The 25,694-nt window shown below is 39.3% G+C and overlaps 1 protein-coding gene and 1 long non-coding RNA gene across 4 annotated transcripts in view; one reads left to right on the top strand and one right to left on the bottom strand.

Moving 5' to 3' along the window:
• Nucleotides 1-239: 239 nt before the first annotated feature.
• On the bottom strand, nt 240-2,739 carry LOC144205577 (uncharacterized). 3 transcript variants are annotated; one of them, XR_013328127.1, is made up of 6 exons: nt 2,567-2,739; nt 2,309-2,394; nt 781-836; nt 634-718; nt 483-575; nt 240-428 (listed from the first exon to the last, which is right to left on the bottom strand). It is a non-coding gene; the product is annotated as an uncharacterized LOC144205577 (long non-coding RNA). The 3 variants fall into 3 exon arrangements; XR_013328129.1 differs by lacking the exon at nt 483-575 and having other exon boundaries at nt 240-310; nt 2,567-2,725; XR_013328128.1 differs by lacking the exon at nt 483-575 and having other exon boundaries at nt 2,567-2,725.
• Nucleotides 2,740-3,656: 917 nt separating this feature from the next.
• The window catches only part of ptk7b (protein tyrosine kinase 7b), a 42,564-nt gene continuing 20,526 nt past the window's right edge, over nt 3,657-25,694 (top strand). The window contains exon 1 of the mRNA XM_077730282.1: nt 3,657-4,231. Coding sequence (XP_077586408.1) covers nt 4,132-4,231 — 100 coding nt within the window. The 5' untranslated portion in view covers nt 3,657-4,131. The remainder of the gene's footprint in view (nt 4,232-25,694) is intronic.

Below are 25,694 nucleotides of genomic sequence, written 5' to 3' on the forward strand. Positions count from 1 at the left end.
TCTAAGTGTTCATCTCCCCCGTTTTTTGTCATTTTTTTTCCTAAGTGTTTATCCCCCCTGCTTTTTTTTTAAAGATTTTTTTTCTAAGTGTTTATCACCCCTGCTTTTTTCTACATTTATTTTCTAAGTGTTTTGCTGTTTTTTGTTAATCTACAAATGTTTTCATATGTTTACTTGTAAATAAAATTTTCAACTCTGATTGTGACTTGCATTTTTTGTTAGATAAAGACCAACACGTATACATTTCAAAGCTTTTATTTTGAAAAACTTGAATAAAATGAAGTAATTCCTCTAGTCACCAGCAGAAAATCTGGAAAAACAGGAAATCAGCTTTTATTTTGAAAAAGTTTGTAGATAGGTTCCCGCTGGTGTTACAGCATCGTAAAAAATCGAATCTTCTCCACCCCCTGGTGGAGAAGATTCGAAAACTGAAAAAAGGGGGGTTAGTACAGTTAGTTAAAAAAGCAATGAGAAGGGCTCACCTTTTATTTTGAAAAACTTCATAGATTGGTTCCCGTTGGTGCTCCAGCATCATTAGAAAAATGCATTCTGCCCCCTGGTGGATTTCTGGAAAACTGAAAAAAAGGGGGGTTTAGTACAGAGTTAAATAAAAAAGAAATGAGAAGGGCTCACCTTTTATTTTGAAAAACTTCATAGACTGGTTCCCGTTGGTGCTCCAGCATCATTAGAAAAATGCATTCTGCCCCCTGGTGGAATTCTGGAAAAGAAATGAGAAGGGCTCACCTTTTATTTTGAAAAACTTCATAGATTGGTTCTTACCTAACCTCCTGAGGCTATCTGTTCATAGGCAGAAACCAGGTCCCCTCTGGTGGATTCTGAAAAACAAAAAAAAGGGGTCAGTACAGAGTGAAATAAAAACATTGAGAAGGGCTCACCTTTTATTTTGAAACCTTGTCCCCCTTGGGTGGAATTCTGAAAAATAAAACACTCACAAGATCCTACCTTTTATTTTGAAAAAAACTCAGATATGCTCAGGCAGAACAAATCTACAAGTTTCCAAAATAAAAGGCAAGACCTTGGAAATGGTTTTATTTTTCAGGTTTCCTGCCTATGTGGAGATAGGCTCAGACATGAAACCTGGTCCCCCTTGGGTGGAATTCTGAAAAATAAAAACATTCACAAGGTCTTACCTTTTATTTTGAAAAAACTCAGATATGCTCAGGCAGAACAAATCTACAAGTTTCCAAAATAAAAGGCAAGACCTTGGAAATGGTTTTATTTTTCAGGTTTCCTGCCTAGGTGGAGATAGGCTCAGACATGAAACCTAGTCCCCCTTGGGTGGAATTCTGAAAAATAAAAACATTCACAAGGTCTTACCTTTTATTTTGAAAAAAACTCAGATATGCTCAGGCAGAACAAACCTATGAGTTTTTTTCAATTTAAAAGGCAGGACGTTGGAAATGTTTTTTGTTTTTGTTTTTCAGAATTCCAGCCAAGGGGAGCAGGTTTCCTGCCTATGTCGAGATAGGCTCTGGCAGAACCAATCTCAACATAGGCAGGAAACCAAAAAAAGGAGTGAAGGCACAATAGATTAAAGTACAGACTAGCGCCGAACATCAAAATTTGACAAAACTACCTCCTACATTTAGCTTTTTTTCTATAAAATATCAAAAGGCAATATTAGACAGTCTGCTGTAGAGATTGAAAATATATCAGGATCTTGATCATGTGGTGGGAAATTTGAAAACACTGGACCGGGCCCTACAAGGTTAAAACGAATCCTACTTCTGCTTCAAGTTTTAAGTGAATTATTTCAAATCCATTCATTCTTAAAAAAAATAAATATACAAAGAGCTTCTGTTTTTCGCATATTTAAATGAGTCAAAAATGACACCTGCACTATTGATTGTTAAATAAATCTGTTTTGTCAAAACCACATTTAAAACTAATATGAAAAAGGTTAAGGGGCTGAAAGTTTATAATTTATTTATGGTGAGTTCCACTACAAGGCAGATTTTTTTTTTTTTTTTGGAAGTTCAGAAAGATGTGAAAAGCCACGCGGAAGCTACTTCACTTACCACTACGTTTTTTTTTTTTTTATTTACTTCAATAGGGATGAGCCTACTTTACAGTTTATCATTTATCGCAGCCATGTCTGGTCTACATTAACCGCGATAATCGAGGGATTACTGTTTATTGCTTGTGTGGGTGACTTATCCAGTTTTTGGTTTTTAAAAAAAAATGAATGTATCATGATGGAAATCGAGCCAATTGCGCAAAGCCCTGAACCCTGGCGTTTAAATATTACACGGATAAAGAAAATCGCAACTATTTAAAAAAGACTCACTTTGTTATGGCGTCGACAAGCTGCTTCTTTCTGGTCGTTTTGGCCACATTCTTGTTGTTTCCCAGCAGTCGGTGCTCGTTGAGGGACTGAAACACACAAAGGAATGATTTCGTTTTAAACAGTGAGCGATCGGTAAAGCAATGTAGCCCATTTGTTTGCAAACATTTTGCCGTCTGCACGCACATGGGGCTACATCACGTCAAGGAATCACTCTTAAGACGAGAACAGGGGCTTCGAAATCCCCAAACGACAAGGTACCAAATGCGCAGCATCGTTCTGTGAGAAGTTTGGCAGGATTTCGTCGGCAAATCGTCACTTTTGAGCTGCTCTGCAGTGCAGCGCACGCACGCACACCCGTCTTCCTTCCGGGATCATCACCGGTCTGGCGTTTGAAGTCGGCTATTTGAACTCTGGCCTCGGCCACGCCTATTAAAAAAAAGACACAAAAAAATATATATGTTTTTCATAATAACGTGCATTAGTCAGTATATATTGGTGTGGAGGGTCTGTCAATGATTTTTGGTTGGACTTTAATACTTAAAAAAAGAAAAATACATTGTTTTCATAATAACATGCATTAGTCAGTGGGTGGGGCGAGGGCGGGGCTGTAAATACGCGTTGATTGGGCTTTCATACTTTAAAAATACATTGTATTCATCATAACGTCTGTTGGGGAAGCTGTAAATACTTTTTGGTTGGCCTTTAATCCTTTAAAATACAGTAGTATTGCACATTGTGAACATTGTGATGACATGCACTTTGGTGTTTGTTTTTTACTTCTAGACATTTATACTTCATACCTGTCAACCTCTGCCGATAACTGCCCTTATAAATGATTATGATTCCCCGCACAATCCCTCAAAAAACCGCACAAACACCGTACGACGCATGTTTACTCGCCGTAGCTCTTTTCTTACTATGTGGCTCCTCCATGCTTGCTTCCACGATATTTACTCTATGTATATCTACGCATGTGCATGTCATCCTTTAGTTGAGATCGGTTTTCATAAATATTGGCGATTTAAAAAAAAAAATCCCCGTACAAAAGTCGTTGTACGGCGTACATGATTTGAAATGGTAAAAAAACGTATAAAATACGTGTAAAACGTACAAGTTGACAGGTATGAAAAATGTATTCATTTTTAAGCACGTTTTCAATTCATATTGATCAGGGAGACAAAAGAAAAGTACACAAATGTAATGGATTTATTTTGGTTTATTTGGGAAATATAAGTACAATCAGCAAACCATGCATTAAGTTGAAAAAAACCGAGTTTAAAATCGCAGTTTATTTTGAAACACACACCAGGAAACATTTGTTTCACTAGCGCAAAATTGACTGGGTTGTACAAACACATTGATTGAGGGGAGTGGGAGGACGCCAACTTGGAAACACGGCGGACGGAATGAAACAAACTCCCCCACAGTAAAAACGAGCGCCTCGATGGTCTGTGCTTATGCGATCTGGCCAGGAGCGACCCACAAACGCCGGTTTGAAATGAAACATCGCACCCTGAGTTTATCGCCAATCTCCGTCGCTAGAAGTTCCTAAGTTCCCTGGGTGAACTTTCTGCGCGTCTTCTGTCGAGTTCCGTCGGTCCGAGTGTGCTCCGTTCAAACGGCCGGCCTCCGGAAGCTAACGAACCGTCCCCACATGTCCCGTTCTCGCTAATCAACCTTCGCGACCAGGTGAGCTCCAAAGCCGGATCACGCGGGGACCACCGCAGGTACCGGCGGTCATTTGAACCGCCCGGATCCCTTTAACGCCTCCCGGTCACGCTTCACGGCTCTGGAGAGGAGCATCCGAGCTCCAGGAGCAGGACATGGATCTAACAACAGAAGCCGGGAATCGACGCGCAAAGGACGGGAGAAGATTCCGGATCGACCCGCTGTACGCCATCGCGGTACTCATTTGCTTACAAGGTTGGTACTGCATTTCTACAGTACAATTCATTGCACAAAATAATATGCATTTATCACGCACAATAGGAAAACTCATGTGTACTTTAAAACTGTTTCTTAATCATTATTCAGGTAATTTGATTCGCACGATTACACTGTTTTGTTGTTGTTTTGTGAAAAGATGGATGGAAAACTTCATTCATTCACTGCCCGACCAGGTAGAATATTTTCAATATTCAATTTTCAAACAGTATATATGATGATGTGTTGGTGAAATATGCGATAGATGTCCAATGCATTTTTTCCCATTCGAAATGGATTGGACGTCTATTGGCGTCAATGGCAGCCAATAAAAATATGTGCCTATGTTTAATTGAGAAAGTCTAATTCTACCTGTATATCTGGCAAAGGTGTAAATGCTTTTTTACTATTATTCAACCAAATAAGTGATTCACTATTCTGAGATTTAGCTATTTATATGCACATTGTTTTGGGGAACAATCCTACTCCTATGCTTATAAACTTGCCTTTTTTGCTTTTTCTGTGATCAAACTAGATATCAATGCTTAGCAGGCATTTTTCTATCCAGGAACTATGAAGATGAGCTTCATATAATGCATTGTTTAAAATACCTAAATATGCAAGATGCTCTATATATAATTGCAGAGTGGGTGTCGTGACTATTTTTGTTCTCTATTAATCTGAGAAGACAGTATACTGTGATTATTAAAATTCCACCCACAAGATAGCAACCATGCAAAACCAATAGGCATCTAAACAAAATGGCCCATCCACATTTTAAGTTCATTTTACAGAAATGTATTTTTCCCCTATAGAGTTTAAATCAACCTTTTAAAATGGCATATTATCTCTCGAGCATTCCCGATGCTCTTTGCATTTTGGATGTTATCTTAAGTGGCGCAGACTTGTCACTCAATCGTACTTGACGGATTTACAATGATGATAAGCAAGGAAATGCAGGATGATGGCAGGCATTCACGCATCACTGAATACATCCTCACGTTGACTTAAATGTATTCTCGGTGCTTCTCGGTCTGTGCCCTCACAGCACACTCGAGAAGCCATTTCATACTATACAAAATATTCATGTCGGGTGTGTATCTTTATGGGCGCAATTCATAATGCATGTCTGGCCTTAATATGTTGCTACCTTGCTAGTGATTTTTATGTTTTTGTTTTTGAAAAGTGACTTTTTTTGTTATCTTTGTTTGTTTTATCTAAATGGTGACCATAATCTGAGCACCAGACGACAATTTGGAACATGGCGCATCACGTGTATTTGCATTAGGCGTCGCAAAATGGCCGGGTGTCCTCTTAAGTTGAAGTATGCCTGTCGCCCCCACCCGTCTAACCTACTAAGGGTGCCCACTTTGAGATGAATGTGAGCTCTGTGTGCGGGGCAGCAGGAGAGCCGGCGGCTGTTTACAAGATGCGTGAATAGAATCAAGCCAGGTACGATTGGGACAGCCAACTTTCGGAGTTTTGGGACTGCCTACTTTCGGAATGTCCTATTTTATTCTATTTTCTTTTTAAAAGAAGCTTATTGGCACAAATTGTCTTTTCCAATTGCTACTTTTACAAATATGGTAAACCGCAGCTGTATTATTAATATTTTTCAGAGTATTTCAAAGCTTTAAGGCAAGTTTCAAGCAAGAGTTGTGTTCCTTTAATGTAGTGTTATGTTGCCAGGCAGCAGAGATAGGCTAGAACACAACATAGTATTAGAAGATCAAAAAAAGCTGTCGAAAAGGTCTTCAGAATTTCAATTGTAGTCATTAGCAAAGAGCAAAAACGATGTAATGATATGCTGTGTATTGTCATGTGCAATTTTGGAGATGCGATGAAGTGTGCTTAAAAGGTGTGTTGAATGCATTTAAGAAAAAAAGTCTTGAGATTGTGACGTTAACGTGCCGCTGATCTGACTGGAAAAATGCTGTACTATTGTTTTATTGTTTTTAACATTTTTGTGTCTGGTCTGGTATATGTTGCTTATAAGGCAGCTTTCTCTACATTGCGTTTTTAATGCCGGATCAGCTTCAGCAGAAGCAAATACATGCATGAAATATTTTATGACACAGTGGAGGAGAAAGGTGAGTGGGGTGTTTCAGAGTTCAAAATGTTATCACAAAAATACAGACCCCAAAAAAGGTAGTGTTTGATATTGCCCTGTCACTATCACTCAAATAAATTACTTGAATCTTCATGCAAAAAATGACAAATGTATGTATGCATATGAATAGTATCTCGTAAAATCATCGCCCTTTTGTTCATCACTAAATGTTACATTTTTCCAAAGATAATGCATTATCAACAATATAGTTCACTTTAGGAGTTTCATTTGAGATTATTATTTTTACATATTAGATTTAAATTCCATATAAAAACAAGTTGGGCTTTGATTGATGGTGTAATTCAGATATAAAGAAGACACACATACACACAAAAAAAAAAAAACGCTGTCCAGCTTGTCTTGAGGCTTAACCTGCACTCAGTAATGGAACTCTGATTAAATCGTAGTTCTTTAGCCAAGCCAGGGTGTTCCACTCGAGGACTTGAGCGTGACAACAAAACAAAAGCGCCAAACCACAAGAAAGAAAGAAAGAGAACCGCCTGAAAAGGCTCTGATGATAATAAGATCTCGTTGTGCACATCATAACGTTTTCCCGTTTGCGGGGGAATGTGAGGCTGGGGGAGGAATCCTGAAGGTCTTCTGCAGCTCATATTACTGGTCATTTATCAACAGTGTTTATTCAGTTTTAAACGAAGGCTTTTTGAACTTGAGAGTCCACTTTTTTTATTGTTGTTCCAAACGGTTGATATATGCGGCGTAGACTCACCCCATTATGACGTATTTTCTCCCTGAGGGGGATCTTTTTGCCCCTAGTCCAATCATGATGCCCTACTTGCTTAGATTTAGGTTTCTTGTCAATTTGGAACTGATGCGTGTCTGTCTTCTCTCTATTCGCCGTTCTCGTGACCTTGAAATATAATCCAGGTCTTCCGTCTTTAAGGATGTTGAGCTTGGTTAAGTGAGTTTCCTTTAAAGGAGTAATGGAGGCTGAAAAGCACAGTGTGTGTCCGTGACTTTTAATCAAACGCCTCAATTTACCCACAAGATGAATGAGCGGATATGTTACGCATCTTGCCTTAATTTTATACTCTCAAAGTTTTTTTTTTTTTTTAGACCACATAAGTCTTTCTCACAAGGCTGCAATCCGTTAGTTTCAAAGAAGCTAGTTTCCCTTTTTTGGCTTATCTCCCCATCTAAAATAAAAAAGTTGATGCTTTTGTGAGCAATTTTCCTCCATTTTCTTAGTTGATGGACAAATAATAAAAGGAATGGATGTGTTTATGTGCGGCGGTTAAACTCTTCGGCGATACGCTTTTTTGGCAGAGTTTTGGAGTAAGATCAAATATCTGTGGCAAAGAAAGCCTCAGTTCCCCCATGGCTTTTGCGCTCTGCGGGCAACAAAAGCCAACAAAATGACTGCAACGGCCTAGCGGCTCACTTTAAATGATGATTACTGCACCTAATGACCCGTGTTGGTGTGTGAGAAAGTGTGCGTGCTGGCTTTGGATTTTGTGCTGGCTCTGGATCCTGTGGTTGTGATTAGAGTCAGGCCTTGTAGAGCTCTCTCCTTCCTATGTGGTTACGGGTCTCTTTGGCTCTGGTGTTGCCTGTCTTGTCTGGAAGAATCTCTGATGTTTATTCACTCGATGCCTGCAGCTCTATCTCCTGTCTGACTCACCACCTAAAACTCTGCCAAATTTGTAGTGTTCTTTAATGTTGCCTACCCATTTATTTTGTTCAAGCAGTTTGACCATTTCCACTTCTTTTCTGACATGATTCATCTCTATTATACTCCAGGGAAGCGTCATCTTCTTACGGGCAACAAATAGTTTTATTTATTTGATAACTCCAGGCTTTTATAGGGCAAGTTCTTATTTTTATGTCTTGCCTTCAAAATTGTTCCCTTTATTTTTTTAAGTGAATGTTTTTGCAGGTGCCCTCTCATACAAGGTTCTTGTGTGTTACGTTACTAAAGTAGTTCAATTTACTTATTCAATGGGGATGTTTTGTTCTTGAAGTTGGTAATCTCTAATCACATGCTTTTTGCACTCTTGATAATGGAATAGGTGAGGGAAGTGCAGCAACTGAGTGGAAATTGTTCACCATAAATCTGTGAATGGGGAAATAGTCTGGCTTAGTATAAATGGATTTTGTGTAAGCTATAAGAATCCAGTTGCTGCTTATTCTTTATCCACATGCTTTTTTCCATAATTTGGGAGTACAAGCTATATAAAGATAATGTAAATCATTTTACCTTCATTTTCATTTGTCATGCTTTATAAACCTTAATTGGAATTGCTTTAGACTTTAGAGGTTTGGATATAAAGTCTACATTTAAAGTGAATGAATTATGTTTGAGGAATTTCCTCAACAATACAAGCAGAGGGTTATGTATAGTATAAATAGATCACTTAATCAAGTACACACAATATGGTTTATGTTAGGTTGATGAAAATAACTTTTGCGTTCATAATGTCATTGGCGACCTAAGCTACGAGTCGTAAACCACACTCCGAGCTCCAATTGGCACGTGGCCTACAACTTTTGACCACAACTTCTAGACTATGACTGCTCCTCTGTTGTTGTGTGGCTTTTTCATCTCTTCTTTATGAATTCGGTGGTTGCAAGTGAAGTCAACATTCCTCATCGTCGGTACTTGAGGCTGTAGTTTGACTTTGATAAGCATAAAATAAAATCCTGTAAAATAGAACTTAACAAAAAGGAGAACCTAAGATCTCAAACACAAACTAAGCCCTATATTTTCTCTCATAATGTTATCAGAAGCAGTCTCGAACCATTCTGTGGTTTCTGGACAATCTCAGAGATTATAGATAACACATCCATTTCTTTTTAAGGACGCGATTAATCCTTACACTTTCCTGATAGTAGTTTGTCCCCCTCAGGATATCACACATTGCTGTAAACCTTTTCAACAACACCTCCCCTCAGGGCAGGTGTGAGTCTCCTCACAGTGCAACACAATTGTTTTTGGGTTCCCCACCGATGCCAAGGATGTGGGGCACCGCCGTCACATTTGGATGCCCCCAGATTGAAACGTGCAGGAATGCCAAATTTGGGCGCCTTCCCATCAGAACAGGGAAAGGGTATAAAGGACAGCGGGAGAGGAGAAAGCCGTCTGGCATGTCATTGCATAATCCCGGCAGCCATTAACTCTTTGTGTGCCGAGGCTGAATGAACTCATCATAGCAACGGGCCACAGGCAGAGTGACACCAGAGACCTCTCAATCGGCCCAGCGCACTAGCAGATTTAAACCGAGTGAAAGGGACATTGGTGTTAAATAGGATGGGCCTTTAACTCCGCCTGATCTTAAAGTTCACGGGGATAACCGGCTAGCCCCTGACCTTGGAGTATTTGTGTTTGGTGATGTGTCTGCTGCATGTGCCACATTCACATAGCGCCAAATGTCATTTCAGGACTACCCCTGTGAGCAAAAATACAGGGAAGTTGCTCTTGGCACGTATTTCTATTCACAATTGGCCAGGCTTGAAGACAAGTGGTCACCCGTAGCGTGGTCCGTAGTCGTCGTGGTAACACAAACTCTGTTTGGCGCACTGCACAGCGGGGTGGGAGTTGGACAGGATTTCATTTGCCAGAAACAAGGAAACCACCCCCGAATCACACCGATATTAAAACAAATGTGAAAAGGAGAGGAAAAATGAGGAAAAATGTGCCGCAGTTTTGAGGCTTGGCAGATTTCCACTCGCGCTTGACACAGTGATAACATAAAATTTTAGTGAAATATCATGGAAATGTTTCTTTTATTATCGTGTTGGCATACTATAATTAATACCCTTTTACAGTCACCATTTTTAAAGACAAGGCATCTACGGGCATCTATTTTTTTTTTAATACTTCACTATGTGAATACATGATTTCATGCTCACTTATTTAAAATGTCAAGCAAGTTTTAGAGTGCCCCTGTTTTTTTTAAAGCTCTTCTGTCGTTTTTTAGGTCACTTGTCTTTGTTCCACTGCCCCGAAAAGCGACGCTTGTCTCATTCCGTTGCTCTGCTAACTTAAGACACGGAACAGCCGTCACACACATACGCTTCTTTTACTAGAAATCAACCGGCTCATATTTCTACTTTGCCTTTATGAGATTTTATGTTACACGTCCACTCTTAAATTGCTAAGAAAAACAATGGGCAGCTTTGGTTTTGGACTTCAGCTTTTGGCGGCTGGACCGTTTAAGTCTTTGAACAAAACACTGCAGTTGGTCTCAATTATTGTTTGTGTAGGGGACCTTGTGGCAAACCTTGCTTTTATACTATTTGCCGCTTAAGAGTCCAAAAATTCTGTTAAACTAATTAAATTCTTGTGGTTTAATGGAACCCCACCAGCACCACCCTTTTATCTGGACAAAATCTTAATCGTGATTCTACCTTTTCATTTTCATGTGCACTATAATGATTAATATGACATTGCTACTGTAAATTCAATATAAGGGATCTATCTGTATATAGTCAGTTTTACTTAACTGGTGAATTACATCTTAATAGACAGTGAAGAAACATTGATGAAGGTTGTTTTTTTTGTTTTTGTGCTACCAAATGCTCTATTTGTCAATTATAATTAATATTCCAGAGAAAGAAAGTCTTTTTTTATAGTTTGAATTATGTAAAGCAACCTCCTTGGCTTCATACTCTGCTCTCACAAAGGGCCGACTTGCACTCTACTTCACCTTCCATAGCTTCCATTCAATTTGTTCGCTCTAGCTTCACAACCGTGCCACATAGTAGATCCCTTTAAACATTGCCCTGCTTTCGGCTTCGCCGAATTCTCGTCTCCCTTGGAGTATGTATCAAGTTCTGGCACATCAAAAGCAGAAGGGCACAGCAGTTTTTCAATCCAAATGTTTAGTCTATCATTTCCAAATACGTTCTCAGTTCTTCCAAGTGAAAGTTCTTTCCAACCAGGAAATTGAATTCCTGTTGTGGGTTTTTATCTTAAATGGTCAATGAATGATTCTCCATCCCACATACAAAGGTGCTTCCTGTTTGTCCTGCATTCTTTTCTTCATCCTTCCTCACTTCTGTACCCCAAAAGTTATGGAATTTCTCTGCTATGATTTTTGTTTCTTGTTTATCATGTAAATTTGAAACCGTTATTTTTTTTGTTGCTACCAACAACCTAAAACGTCTGCTTTTTGAGGCATAAAATGGAGAAAGAAAAAAGCTTGAACCTTTTGTTCGCCCCATCCATCAGACCCGTGCACGGTCTTAGTCCATAGATTTTATTCATGATTATCAGCACTTGCGTTGTGCATTGCATTCATCATTGTTCCAAAGTAGCAACAGGTTAAATTCCTACAGTGGACAAACGTTAACAGATCCCGTAACAATGGAGTTCTCTGTGCAGGTGCGGGAGCTCAGGAGAACATTTCCTGTTGTTATCAGTATAAGTGATGAGGGATACTAAAGTGTTGTGTCTAACCCGAATGGTCCCTGGGTGCACCTCTTGGTCCAGCTAACGCAGGACCTTTCGGTTTTGCTCTAGTTGCTTCCTCCCAGCCTGACATCATAGCGGATGGGGACCTCCGTGTGGTCCTCTTTGTTCCACACGCGTCGTTTTTCACTCTAGATCCAGATCTATGTTTAGTCCAAAGGGCATAGCCTGGCCTTCCTCATTCAGAACCATGTGGGCTGAGGTCTCTGTGTGCATGTGTGTGTGTGTGGTCAGAATGAAAGGCACAATCTGCGGTCTTCCCGGTCGGCCTGGTTAACAGCAGGCGCAGGAGATGACGGCTGTGTGTTTGGCTGTTGGCTTCCTGTTGTGCAGATGGAAGCTGAAAAAACTGGAGGAGGCGCAGAGCCCTCCATAAATTTTGTTGCACACTGTCACTATGCGAAGAAGAAAATAGCGTGTATGGATTTGATGAATTTCTTTTGTTTGATTCTGGTGTATGGTCATTGTATAGTTTAGTCTTTGGCAGTAAGGTGCGAACTCTAGTTTTGCAAGATCACTGTGTTTATATGCAGCATGTTTAGCGTTGCACTTTTGACAATTTAAATGCCTGAGGAGCTTTGGATGCACTGTAATTAAGAAGAATGACTCCAACTAATAACACAGGTTCCTTTTATCTTTTTTTGCATATTACAAGAGATGTCAAAACTTGGTTGTATTTTATACGTGCCAGGCTTTTATCAGCTGGTGTATAACATAAATCTAGGAAGTATTCATTTTGAAATGACAGATTTAGCGGCTTATTGTTAGCGAGGCTCTATAGTGTGGAATTTACGGTATTTGCTATTTGCCCTTGAGTCATTATGGATGGATCCTAGGCAGATGACTGACTCTGCTTTTGTGCATGTTCCTCCTCCTAGCTTGTCATTTCTCTTGAAGCAAATAAAAGATTGGCTTGAAAGGTACACCGCTGGCTTCCCGACAACCGCAGGGGCGCCAAATTAAATCGAGGTCAGGTGACATACAAGCCCTGGGTGTAGATGAAACTCGCACACAACCCCCCTTCCCCTTTTTTTCCTTTCATACCTTTTTATTTTCAGAAGTTAGACATCTTATTTGCCAGGCTAGGAATGAAAATATGATTACTGTACTTTCAAATGGCAAATCTGTCACACGCACTGAGTTTTTTTTTCTTTTTTGAAGGCGAGCAGAAAATAGTTTACTTGCCAATATTTTTTGGGCTGGGCTGTCAGTTTATTTTTGTGACACTTTAATATGAAAGTAATGATATATATATAGATTGCAAATCAGTATTCATTAGTTTCTACAAGATATGCATGGTTATAAAGTCTATTGAGAATAAATAGTCTGTTTTGTTCTTAAAATGATTTAATTTAATTTCCTTAAATCATCACCACATTTTTGTAAAGTCAATCACTGGCGTCTCTTACTGACCCGACATTGACTCAAGTCTTTAGTCATTATTTCCTCATCTTGAATCAAAATTTTTCAACCCATATTCACCTTCGAGCAAAGTTATACTTTTATGTGATTCCTTGAAACGCCCGCCTGGACACGACTTGACAAGGCAACTGTATTTTACGAGGCTATTAACGATTTAGGCCAGCAGTACTATTCGTAGCCCTAAATCAATGTTTCTCATCTCTTCCAAGTAAAAGAGTGGATGTCCTGCAGCTTTTCCGTCTTTTGTTTGATCTTTTTTTCTGGCGATGTTACTCTTTCCATAACGCCGAACATGTTCAAAAGGCATTAAACATGAGTGGGTTCCCTTGTGCTGGGAAATGGAGAGAGACATTTACAGAATATGCTGCCAGACACCAGACCTGAGCCTCCCACAGCTTCTTTGGCCCTCACACACCCTGGCAGTAAACACTTTTTTTTCCCCTTTCACAGATGTATTCATTTGATTCCATTGGGACCATCTAATGTGCGTAGATTTATGTATGGTATTACTCTGTACCTTATTTTTTGAGCTACTTTAAAATGAAATGGAAAATCGAATAACTCCTGCTTCAGTTACTACATTTTGGGCATTGCGTACTGGATTTCCGCCCTCGGAAAATTGTCGGGATGCTAGGAATTTATCGCCGTCCATCTGTCTGCCGTTGCAATTTTAGTTTTGTGTGTGGGGGATTGTTTTTTTTTTGGTTTTTTTTTTGGTTCATGTTCAAATTTTGTTTAGAAAAAGTACTGTTAATCTCAGTGTGAGCCAGAAAGATTTCTAAAATTGTATTATCATAGACTCAATGTGTTTCAAGACAGAGACCAAGCTTAAAGGTAGTAGTCAACAAACAATGCAATGACCTAAAATGTAATGAAAACAGATTAAAACTCTCAATATTTCTAAAAGAAAAAAGACACTGAGGTTATTTATTGTCCCTAAACAGTACCTAAAAGACTGGTCTTATCCAGTGAGGAACAATTCTTAAGAGCCATCACAAGTAAAAAATGTGGTTTGGCCGCACTCAGTTTTTAAAGTGTTAGGATAAAGTAAACAAGGTTCCATTGCGCCTCGGTAAAAACTTTAAGTTTCAGGCGTGAATGAAGGTGGTTTGGGCAGCTGCAGGACATCAAGATGACGAAGGAGCAAGCCGAGGTTAGAAGGTCGGAGACAAGTTGAGGTCACCAGCTCATGTTTCAGTACAGATGGACTCAGAGTGACTTGAAACCAGTCTACGGCAGGAAGTATAGACTTCGAAGGAGCTTTATGCCAGCATGAAAAATCGTCCCATGCGTGCAAAATTAGAAGCCAACAAAGAGATAGACATATAGTACCATCAAAAACCTTTTTTTTCTCTTCCTTCCCCCTCTTAGGAGACAGCTTGACACTATTTACGGAAGTTTTTTAACTGCAGAATCATTTGTGTCAGCAAAGAAATAACTTGATGCTAAATTATTTACAACACGACTTTGCGGGAATTCATCTTTTTATCTCCGTTTGGACACTACGGTTTCCAGAAACATAGCCAGAGAACTTTTTGTCCTCTTTTTGCCCTACTCTTCAGTGCTGCCTCTCATTAACTTGAGTCTGGGTTACGTAATTCATCATAGTGATGTGCCTTCTCTTTGAAAATCACTTTTTTGATGTGGGATCGGATCCCGTTTACTGACTTATGGCCTACTTTTGAAATGAATGCAGTTAAGAAAATAAGTTGAAAAATGAAAAGCAGCAGTATATCTGGATTTTTCCAATTTCCCATGTAATTACTCATTTACAGAATATATGGGCACTTGGTGATGAACTTGATTTTGGCCAGCACCATACTGGTATTCATTTGGCATTCTAATCATATCTTTATATTAAAAGCCTCAAAGGTTCACTCAAACATTCACCCTAGTAAATTAACTTTTTTTTAAATGTTGTTTTGTTTTTAGAGTTTTTCTTAACTCACTTTGGTTGAATGAGAGGGGCTATGTGAAACACTGACTCATGGCATTACGATGAGTAAGTGTTTCTCGTTTTTTTTTCTGGTTGTATGCCTGCAAAGCCAATTTTATGTGATCCTGCTCTAGCATAGTTTCTAATGTCCATTCAAGGTCTGTTTATAAACTCTGGCTGCTTTTAGGTGTCTATCTTATGGGGGTCAACCCAAGCTGTGTAGCCAGATGATTCTCCAACAAGCATAGAAGCAGAGAGAACAAGTGGTTCTTGTTAGGAGTAAGCCAGAGAGAAAATAGGTGTAATTGAACGTCGAGCCATATGCTTCTTATTTCGTGAAAATGTGCCTTTGCTTTAGATCAGGTTAAATAGCTGTGCCTGACTGCGTGATACATTCCACATACAAAGGGCCGTTTTCAGTATTTTATGATGGCGTTTTAAAAAGGCCATTTAGAGCTATTTATGATCGACTTTCAATGATTTCAGGCTTACCTTAAGGGTTGGGTTTTTCACATGTCATATTTTGCTCAAGAAGGCATTGAGTGGTAAAGCATTATAAGAAAAATCAATTCAGGTTTATGTGTCTTCCACTATATTCTCTGAAACACAAAACATTAGCACCGTAATACATTTTGCTCCTTGATAAATTTGCTCATTTCAAATTAAGATTATTCATCCTACAGTGGCTAAAATGTCTCTAAACACATGGAACAAAATGGGAATCGTGTTTTCCGATCAATGGCTCTTTGTTAGTATATACTCTGACACGAGTACCCTGACCCACAGCTGTAAGTGTCAGTCTTGTTTCTTGGCTACGTGTCAAACATATTGGGTAGAGTTAAAACTTTAGGATCAAAGGCCACGACTTGTGTTTCAACCCGAGGTCCTGAAACACTGGGGCCTCTCTCTGACATGACCTCTCACCCTTAAACCAAGCAAATCTACTTCTTAAAGGGTCATTATCTGATTATATCCATCGTGTAATTTCACACAGGAAACTCCATCTTAAGCAGCCACAAGGTTTTAAATCGGACAAATTGTCACTTTTCACTAACAGACTGTTCTCATTCACCATCTGTCTCTGACAGAAAAGATGGCTTCCTCTATTTTTGGGGGGATTATCAAGATAGTATCAAACAGAAGAAGAGACTATCATTTTATATGTATTTGCACATGAATTTATTTACATTTAGTCATTGAAATTGATGTATCAATTTGTTTTGAAGTTTTTATTGACAGCGGTGAGGCTAGCCATGTTCGGATGTGGTTAATGTGCAATTCTCTTTTTACTACTTATTTGCCAAAATGTAGCAGTACTGATACGTCCAGCTGTGTTACTTTGTGACTCACGCATTATGTGCCAACAATGGATATTCATAAAACTGTTTTAAGTCACACACTGGAGGGCAATCAGATGATGGACATAATGTTCTATTCGAATATCCAAACAGTACCCCTCTTATTTTCTCAAAACCACTTGAAGCAAGAAGTTTTCAAAGCTTGCAAAATTCAATCTTTTTTTTATGAGTAGGCTGTTACAAATGAACGTTATACTCAAAATCACAGCATTTTTCACTGAGGTAGATTTGTAAGGCAGGGGTGTGAAATAAGGCAGAAAAACTGGTTTAGGTGATAAATAGCGGTTCAGAGAGTGTCTCCTTTCTGAAAGAGGATTGTGCTTTGTCTTGAAATGTGAGCAGACTCCATACTGCATTCACTGCCAGCTTCTCAGGGTGTCTGACTTTCAACTGCCCAGGCAGCCAGAGGAAGAAAGAGAGGGGTGGAGAGAGGAGGGACAGATTTATGTTACATCAGCATGCCTTGGGCTAGTGTGCCTGTTGATGGGATAGGAATTGTCATCATATTAATACTAGTAAAACAAACAAAGATGTGCAGTTGTCACAATTTGGCATTGTGGCAAATGTGATCGCTGAAACGTAAAATTAAAGTGGTCGTGTATTTGCTATACTTGTGTTCATTAGTTTTTTTCTTTAAAGCAGAAGGCATTTTAATAGAAATAATTACTCTAAAGGAGCCAAAGTATCATGCTTCACTTTTCCAGGGTCGTAGAGCTCATGTTATTGCACCCTACTAGCCCACTGGTACAGTTCCGGCTGTGGCGACAGCTGCTCTCTGTACTGAAACACCCCCTTAATAAAATAAAATACTCCCTTACGCACAGAGGGGAGTGAAACTCAGCACTGGTAATTTCTGTGAAGGAAAGCCTGCAGGATTTTCCATGCACATACTAGGTATATCAAGTCATGGATGAACATGTTGGTCACTAATAGATTGAAATAGCTAGTCTCTAGATGGTTTTTGGATTAATATGTGCGGTTGTACCCTTACATAATACATATTTTTGTCCAGAATTCATATTGGTAATTCAGTTGACTTCTTAAAAATGCCAATTAAATAGAATACAACAAAATTAGAACTTCTTCAGGTATTCAGATTAGCTCCATGTTTTGGAAAAATGTGGCATATCAAGAAAAGAACATTGTGCAAAGTGCTATGAAAAATGTCTCAAGAGAATGCTCCGTTATGTTTTGCTTCACTTGACACTATTAAGGGACCCTGGAACAAAATACCCTTTTTATTGCAAATAATAAAAATAAAAATGAAAAATAAAACAGCATTTTTTTTCCATCCCTGAAGATACTTTCACGAGCTCTCATGGCAATTGTAAATTTTACAGCATCAATCTAAATCTACGGAGGGTTTTAAAACACAGGTTTATGAAAGACTCCCTTTAAACATGAGACGTGGAGTAGTCTGCTCATGGAGTTGGTCAAAATACCAGTCAGGTGTGAATGGCTCAATTAGAGCAGTAAACTAGTTTCACCTCTTCATTCAACTAGATTGTTGGTACTAACCTGACATAGCTATAAACTGTTTCTGGCTCAGCCCTCCTAATACTTTGCAATTATTATTTAATATTATCATTTAATAACTCCAAACCCATTAGACAAAGAAATGGTCACAATAGAAAATGTCTTTTGCATTATCCAACTGTTGTAATCCTAAATATTTAAGATGGCAATATTTCAGTAGCATTTTTAGATCATCCCAATAATAGTTAGAGGTATGTTGGGTATGCAATCTTTGCTGCTCAATCCACCCTGAGTGAGTTGTTAACCATATTCATTCAGACAAGGATCTGTGTAGAACAACTGAAAAACAGCTCATTCTTGAGGTTTCAAAAGGGTTGCAGGGTTGGTAGTTTTGCAGGCCGCCCATTGGGGAAAAGGGCAGCACCCCTCAGCAAATCCCAGTCCAATATAAAGAAGGCTGTGGGGTACATATAAATGAACCCATGACAGTGGGTTTCGTTACTCAGAGTCTCGAACCAGACAGAAAGCCTGACTTCTTTATCACCCCAACTTCCTTCATTACCCCCTTCAGCTTAAATCATGGGAAAAGCAAAACATTGTTCTGTGTGCACAACTCACATGAGACCGGGGTGTAAAGCAGGAAGTAGATGCTTTGAACGATTGTGCTGTAATCATAAAAACTAGGACTGCTCACTAGAGTGGATGGTTTAACCGGGCTTCCCAGCGTGTAATTATTGTTTATAGTGTTTTGTTGTTCGCGGTGAGATAGAGAAGGAAAAAGACCAGTTTACAACCGAACCGAGAGATATAAATGTTTTCATGTGACATTGACTGGTTTCATTACCTGGTACAAAATATCATTATGTTCCATTCTTAATGGGTTAGCCGTTGATGCCATATAAGTGCGACCCCACAACTTGTACCTGGAGGGAAGTAGCACTAATTGCCGGGGGGAAATGGGAGGTCCTCACAGGGTGGTTTCTATTGTAGATAAGGCAATTAACTCGACTCCTTTCATCCGGGAGGCTCCTTTTGTAAAGAGAATTTGTGGAAAGTGTGGGGATAGGACCAAGCGACATTCCACTTGTAGTGCCAAAATGCTCGTGCACGACGAGTACTGCGATTTGTTATTGGGACGCTACGGATTGCTCGATCGTGACGCCTTTGCATTGTTAGCACACTGAAGGAGGCTTCCAATTCTTCAACGCTGTCAAGGCCAATAAGATTTGTCATTATCGTTCTTTTGTCAAGCAGGTTAATACATTTCAGGTTTCTTTTTTTTCTGTGTGTGCAGTATCCTGTGTTTTGATTGCAGACAGTTTCTTAGGAATTTGGAAATTATTTTTGTTGTCATAGAATACAAGTAACAACCAATTACTCCATCATTGAAAATTGTTTATGATTGATGAAATAACTCCCACATACATATCACCAAACAGCCTGGTAATATGCCGACAAATTCCAGAGATATTATCCCAACACCAAAATGGCAATAGGAATCTGCATCATTTCATCTTCATCTATAATAATTCACTAAATGGACTTTCTCAGGTTATGCTACGGTTTCCCAATACAGGCTTTAATGTTACAAACACTAGACAACAATCTGTGAGGGTTTTGTTACTTTGAAAAGGGTAGATTGTGTGTGTCCATTTCACTGGCAAAGGGTCGTGCCAGACACTGAACTTGGACTACACAACAAGGACAGGACACCTGAGGAGGAGTTGAGATTCTGCCCTGTGAAGTTTGGCAGCCAAGCGTTTACGATCGCCTCCCAGGGTTAGTCTTTTCCGGTGAAGTGGAAAGGAGGTTTTCTCTCACCCCTGCAGAAATATAAAAGAACTTAAATAGTGTCAGCATTTAAAAAAAAACATTTTTAATCATCTCTTCATTTAGTTGGACTAAGCCATTATGCCCCTCTTAATCTTGATCAGTAAGCATCACAAGTTAATTAGCGTAGTTGCTTATCTTTTCTTTTCCCTGCACTTCTACTTCTATTTAATTAAGGCATTACACTTATGAAGAGTTGGGCGGGTATCGCAATGTTCATATTTAGGGAATACATTGTAGTTGTACTACATTTCTGTGACCTACTTTTTCCATTAACTAGTGTACCCTGCAGACATTTTGCATTAATTTTGCAGCAACAATGTTTGCTCATTGTTGAATAACCTATTACTGTGTTTAAAATGTGTTATGGAAGATTTTTCTGTCAGAAGCAGTTTTATGCTGAATCTCTTTTCCCCTGTCTATTTAAACATTTAAGCAAATTTTGCTGAAAAACTCATGATGTAGAAAAATGTAAAATTTGTAGGAACTAACATAATATCAAGCAACTTTTACTAAATTAGGTATTAATATAGTTTTAACACAAGTTAGTCGTTGAGCTTCATTTTTTTTTTGAGATTTGGCCTGCCCCATACAAACATGTAATGATTCCTTAAGTAGAGAGGCTGGTCCCTTCTGTGGCTCTCGCCGTGAATACCTATCATTGTCCCCCTACTTTGAACAAACTCTTTAAGACTTGAAAAAAAACAGACTGGCCAAGTTTTGGGAGCTCTGCCGAGCCAGAGATTAGCAAGGCATGGCAGGATCCCTGATAACTGACACCCTCCACACACATCAGAACTTCACTAGCATCTCGCTAAAGATTGAAGGCACAAAGGCGCCTTTCAACACTGGGCACACTAGTGCTAATCCCCTTAACACAAAGACATGGGCCGCCGATAGCATCTAAATAACTCTTCAGTAAATGTCATTTGCTGGTATTACTTTTACAGTATCTCTGGAGTTTGATGGATTCCATTGTGAATTGTACAGGAGTGTTTATGCTGATTCTGATTTTGTTTTGACAATCACTTGAGTGCCGCTGGTCTAACAAGATGTGAAGACTTGGTTGTTCCCTCTGTTGAAGCCTTGGCTTGGGGGCTTAAGTCAATTTAGTCCTGCAGCTTTGTCAAACGTATCCCGAACATTCCCATGGCATCAAAACATCTCACTGTTGGCCCTCACTGACACCATAGCCTTCAACCCTTGAGGCCAAGCTTTTGGGCCGCTCCATTCTTTTTTGTTGCGCACTTAATAGAAATTCAAGAGGTTATTCCCATCTTTTGCCTTGGGGAATTGGTTTGGATGTGTTTATATTCAGGTCACTATAGGTTGTATAGAGGTTGACTTGACCAAACAGGGCAACTGTACAGGAAGAAGAAAAGGAGAATCGATGCCTTTTGAGGGGATGGAGGCCAAACAGAATTCCACACAAATATCTTTTGAATAATGTATTTTTCCCCAAATTGTGTCCTACCAAATTATTACTTCACAACCGAAGCAGTTTAAAATCTTGAAAATACAGCAGCTTGAAAAATGTTCATGGATAATGGGTTGCGGAAACTATGGGAGTGGACACTTAAAGATAAGAAGCTCATCACTTCCCGCAGAAAAATAAATGACTTTTAATTGACCTTTGCCATCATCTCTCAGGGTGTGACTGTTGGCATGGAAATGCCTGGAACACCAAGACCACTCTTTTGGATAACCAAAATGCAGAACAGTTGGCTAGGGATTTTGTGTTTGTGTGCGATCAAGACATATTCTGAACCAAAATAGTAAATGCAGCTAAGTGTATTTTCTCATTTCTTTACTTTACATAATCCAATATGTGACCTGTAGGCGTTCCTCTATACATACTAGAGCATAGTACAGTTCTCTTTAAGATGCAGCTCACATCCCTTCCCGATTGTAATCCCATTGACCATTAGGGGGGCACGTCTCGGTCTGGACCTCATGGTGTAAAGCGCCTCAGATCAATATTTCTTTATGAAATGCTTGATGAAAATAAAAAGGTATCTTGTATGTCAGTTTTATTGCAGGGTTTTAACTCACTTATTTTTCTCTTGTCCTGGGTTATATACTATATATGGGGTGGATGCTATACACCATGATGTCCCACTCACTATCCCACATTTTATTTAATAGGGTTGACACATGAGAGGTATAACATGGTAGTATGGCATAAATGTGAAAAGTAAATGTGAAATTTCTAAAAGAAGACAACTATTTTTCTTCACCTGTATTTTAAAATAACTTGGATCGTGTAGCCCCACCCACTTTGCACTTCACTGAATCATCTCAGTGTCCCAATGATGTCACAGTGCCCAGAAGCCACTTTTGGGATTATGCTACTTTGATCATTTTCTTATAGCCACTGTCTTATAATACGATCACCTCACAAAATAGTTCTTGAGCTCAGAATGCTGTGTTGAACTACTGATCACATCAGGCTATGTATATGTGCTGTTTTGTGTTAGTAATGGACTCTCTCCCTTGGGCTGGGAGTGTTGGCACCAATATAAGGCCCTCCTGCGGACTCCTTTTCTATACTTAATCCTCCTTTATAAATAGGCCACTGTGTCTATTTTACAGGCAATGAAGCAGTGTGTTCTGAGCATGTCCGTGAGGTTCACAGGGTGGGCAGAAACACTGTGGTTAAGATATCCTAACGAGTTAAATTGGCTGATGGTTGGCATTGTGCTTGACCAATATTGCGATCAGATTGTTACACACCGTGTGTACAGGTTTAGATTATACTGTAGTTTGTCATTACCAGATATTAATGTCCAATTCATTTTGTAATATATGGGCACCCTTAAATTGGCCCTTTAATCACAGAATAAAGAGATCTATGATCTCAATATTAAATTCGCCCAACACTTGAGGATCTAGGGGAATTAGAAGGTGGGCTCCAGCTTCATATCCAAGTAATTAGTTGTAGGCATGGTGTTTGTTCATTGTGATACTCCTCCCTTTTATTCCACCCAGGCAGACATGTATATGGGTATAGTCACTTTTCTCTTTTGTGGCTTTTCACATTTGAAGGAACTGCCTATAACAACAGCTGCTACCCTCTCGTCCAGTTAGTATTCACACACCGTTGTTGGCAAGCCAATTAGTGGCCTCCGGGGGTGCGAGCTTGTAAAGGTGTCATTCCATGAAGTCTCAGGGGGGTTGCGCCGTCTCCTGCAGTGTGAGGTCTCTTCCTAGAATCTGAGTGACAGCATACTTGGAGGGAGGTCATTGTGCCAGTCAGGCTTCAATGCTCTCCAGTGCTTGCTACGTTTACAAAGACAGGAAGCATGCTTGTGTTTGCTGATGTGTAAATGCAGTTACAATACAGGTCTAATTTTATATCAATTCATAGAATATAAGTCCGTTGGTTTAGCATGGATGTTAATTGCTTTACAATACCAGTTGGTAGAAATATGAGGAACAGCGCTTGTTGCCAAGAAACATACTTTGTAAGTTATTAGTTATACAGTTAATCATACATGATACTAATTAATAGATTTTTAAATTCATCCGTTATCCATAATGCTCAACCTCACTCTCCCCGGGGTGCCGGAGTCCTTGAATGTATCTTGGCACAGGAAAGACATGCCAATTCTAAATTGGAAGTCATCCACAGTGCTACAACACTAGCAGCCATTCATTTAAACAAATACTTACATGCATTTTGTTTTCACATTTTAGTTACAAATAGTGGGAAAATTGGTATTTTATTTAACTTCTAATCTTCTTCCAACCCAACGATGTTTGGAGTGCATATACCTCGCTCTATGCTAATACAAACGTTGCCTTCAAAGGTAATTGCTCTGGCATGTAGGAGGTCTGCAGCACCCTGGCCCTTCCACTGTTATTCAAATCATCAGAGGTGTTGAAAATGTTGCAAGTCGCACATTGCAAAACCCACTGAATCTACAAAATGTAAAAGTACTCAAGTGGTATTTGATATGTAAAATTATCCCTCATGGTTCCTTCACACATTTTACTTTACACTTATGTGTAATCTCTGTAGTGTGGTGGTAAAGACACTAAAATGACTGAGAACGAAACCAAATACTGTCTTTCAGGAATGTTTCTTGCTAAAGATGCTCACAATGGCCTATTTAGGCTTATTATATTTCACAGGGCAGCTCTTTTAATACTTTGTCTTATTTTGTCCCAACATAGAGTAAATCTAAAAGGTCTGTTTTAAAATAATACTAAACTTTTTCCAGTACTTCTTTTCTCTGCTGAATTTGTGTTAGACGTGTAAAGACTGAGTTCAAAACCCGGGGAAAAAGATTTGAACTCGAAGCCACTTTTGTTTCTTAAAAGACCCACTTAAAAATTGGACTCTCTGGCCCGTAACATCTATCAGGCTTGTGTGTTTAGCCTGGGTGCAAATGGCATAACGTCTCTGCTCCACTTCAGGTTAATCTTCCATTGCTCGGGTGCTGATTTGGGGAAAAATTGCAGGGCATAACCTCAGATGTTCAACTCTACTGCGCTTTTTGTATTTAATAATAGACCCTTTAAGTTTAACCCAGACCATTTCCAGGATAGTCTAAACACTTTCTTCTGTAAATACCGCACATTAGGCTTTCTTGATTATATGGAAACTTTGTTTAGAAAAAAAATCTCAACAAGTAGGAATAGTAGCCTTTCTTTTCAGGGTTCCCACTGAGAAGTCTCATTATCAGATTAGTGCCGCGTTTTTGAGAGCCTAGACGGACGGTGCAGCCCAGTCTCCACCAAAGCAAAGCCTAATCCAACCTAATCTAATAATTGCCTTCAAATTCACTGTCTCATAAAAGCAGTCCTACAGGATGGCGGCTGCTTCAGAAGGTTTGTCTAGCATGGGTAATAATACCCACAGTTCCTTTGAGGAACACATCTCTACATGCCACAAAGGTTATCTTTCCACTACTGATATTTAGTTGTTCTCTGTAATTTACTGTCAAACTTCCTTGCTGTACTTTCCCATCTCAATTTGCCTACCCTTCCTTTGTCCTCGAGCGTTCAACATTTACACGTGGGGAAAAATTAGGTAACTTATTTTTCAACATTAGACATCTGATGAGTGGGTGTTGAAATCTGGTCAGCCCAGCCGCCTCATTCAGGTGTAGTTCTGACATACACCTTGACGGTTATTAAGGCAGGTGTGGAGGGACACATTTGGGCAATATTTCTTCATGAACAGAACCTGCCACTTAGGCACACACTATACCATAGTAAGAAATAGCATAACAATGATTGGCTGTCGCAGTGTTCTCAACTCTTACGCATTGAAATGGAGGCTCATGGATTTCAGGCAATTGTCTCACCCTATTCCCCACACCAAAAATAATAACTCATTTATAATATTTATGTATTCTAATTTGTCACATAAATAATTGAAGCTACACATTTCTAACGTAAACCTTTCCTTTTGCTTTCCTGCACACTTAATAGACATCAGAGTAGTGTTTGCTAAAGGTCAAATTATTGTCCTCAATTTTACCTACTTAACATAAATCAAGGAATAATAGCCTATAGCGGGGGGCCTATTAAAACACAGTGTTAGATCTTTATAGGTGAAGCTTGACAAACACTTTGAAGCCTTTGGCGCCCACCTAGTGTGCTTCTTATAATGATGGCTGTTCAACCTCTTTCGCACATCGTTGTGTCAGTATTTTTGTATTCATATTTCTGCCATGGAGACCATATGGGAACACTTCCTCCTTTCTGAAGTACAGAGTGAAGGCATGCTCAGACTTGTTAGGGTGGATGGGATCTCTTGATGGAGTGGTGACGTGTCAAAATATACTTTAGGAGCATTAACAAGAAAGTCACTCGCTGGCAAAACTTGTAAACAAGACATTTAAACACCTATCATCTGCAGTACATCTGTCAAAATGTAGATCAGGTAGATTATG

This window comes from Stigmatopora nigra, chromosome 12, assembly GCF_051989575.1.
Source record: "Stigmatopora nigra isolate UIUO_SnigA chromosome 12, RoL_Snig_1.1, whole genome shotgun sequence".
Lineage (NCBI taxonomy): Eukaryota > Metazoa > Chordata > Actinopteri > Syngnathiformes > Syngnathidae > Stigmatopora > Stigmatopora nigra.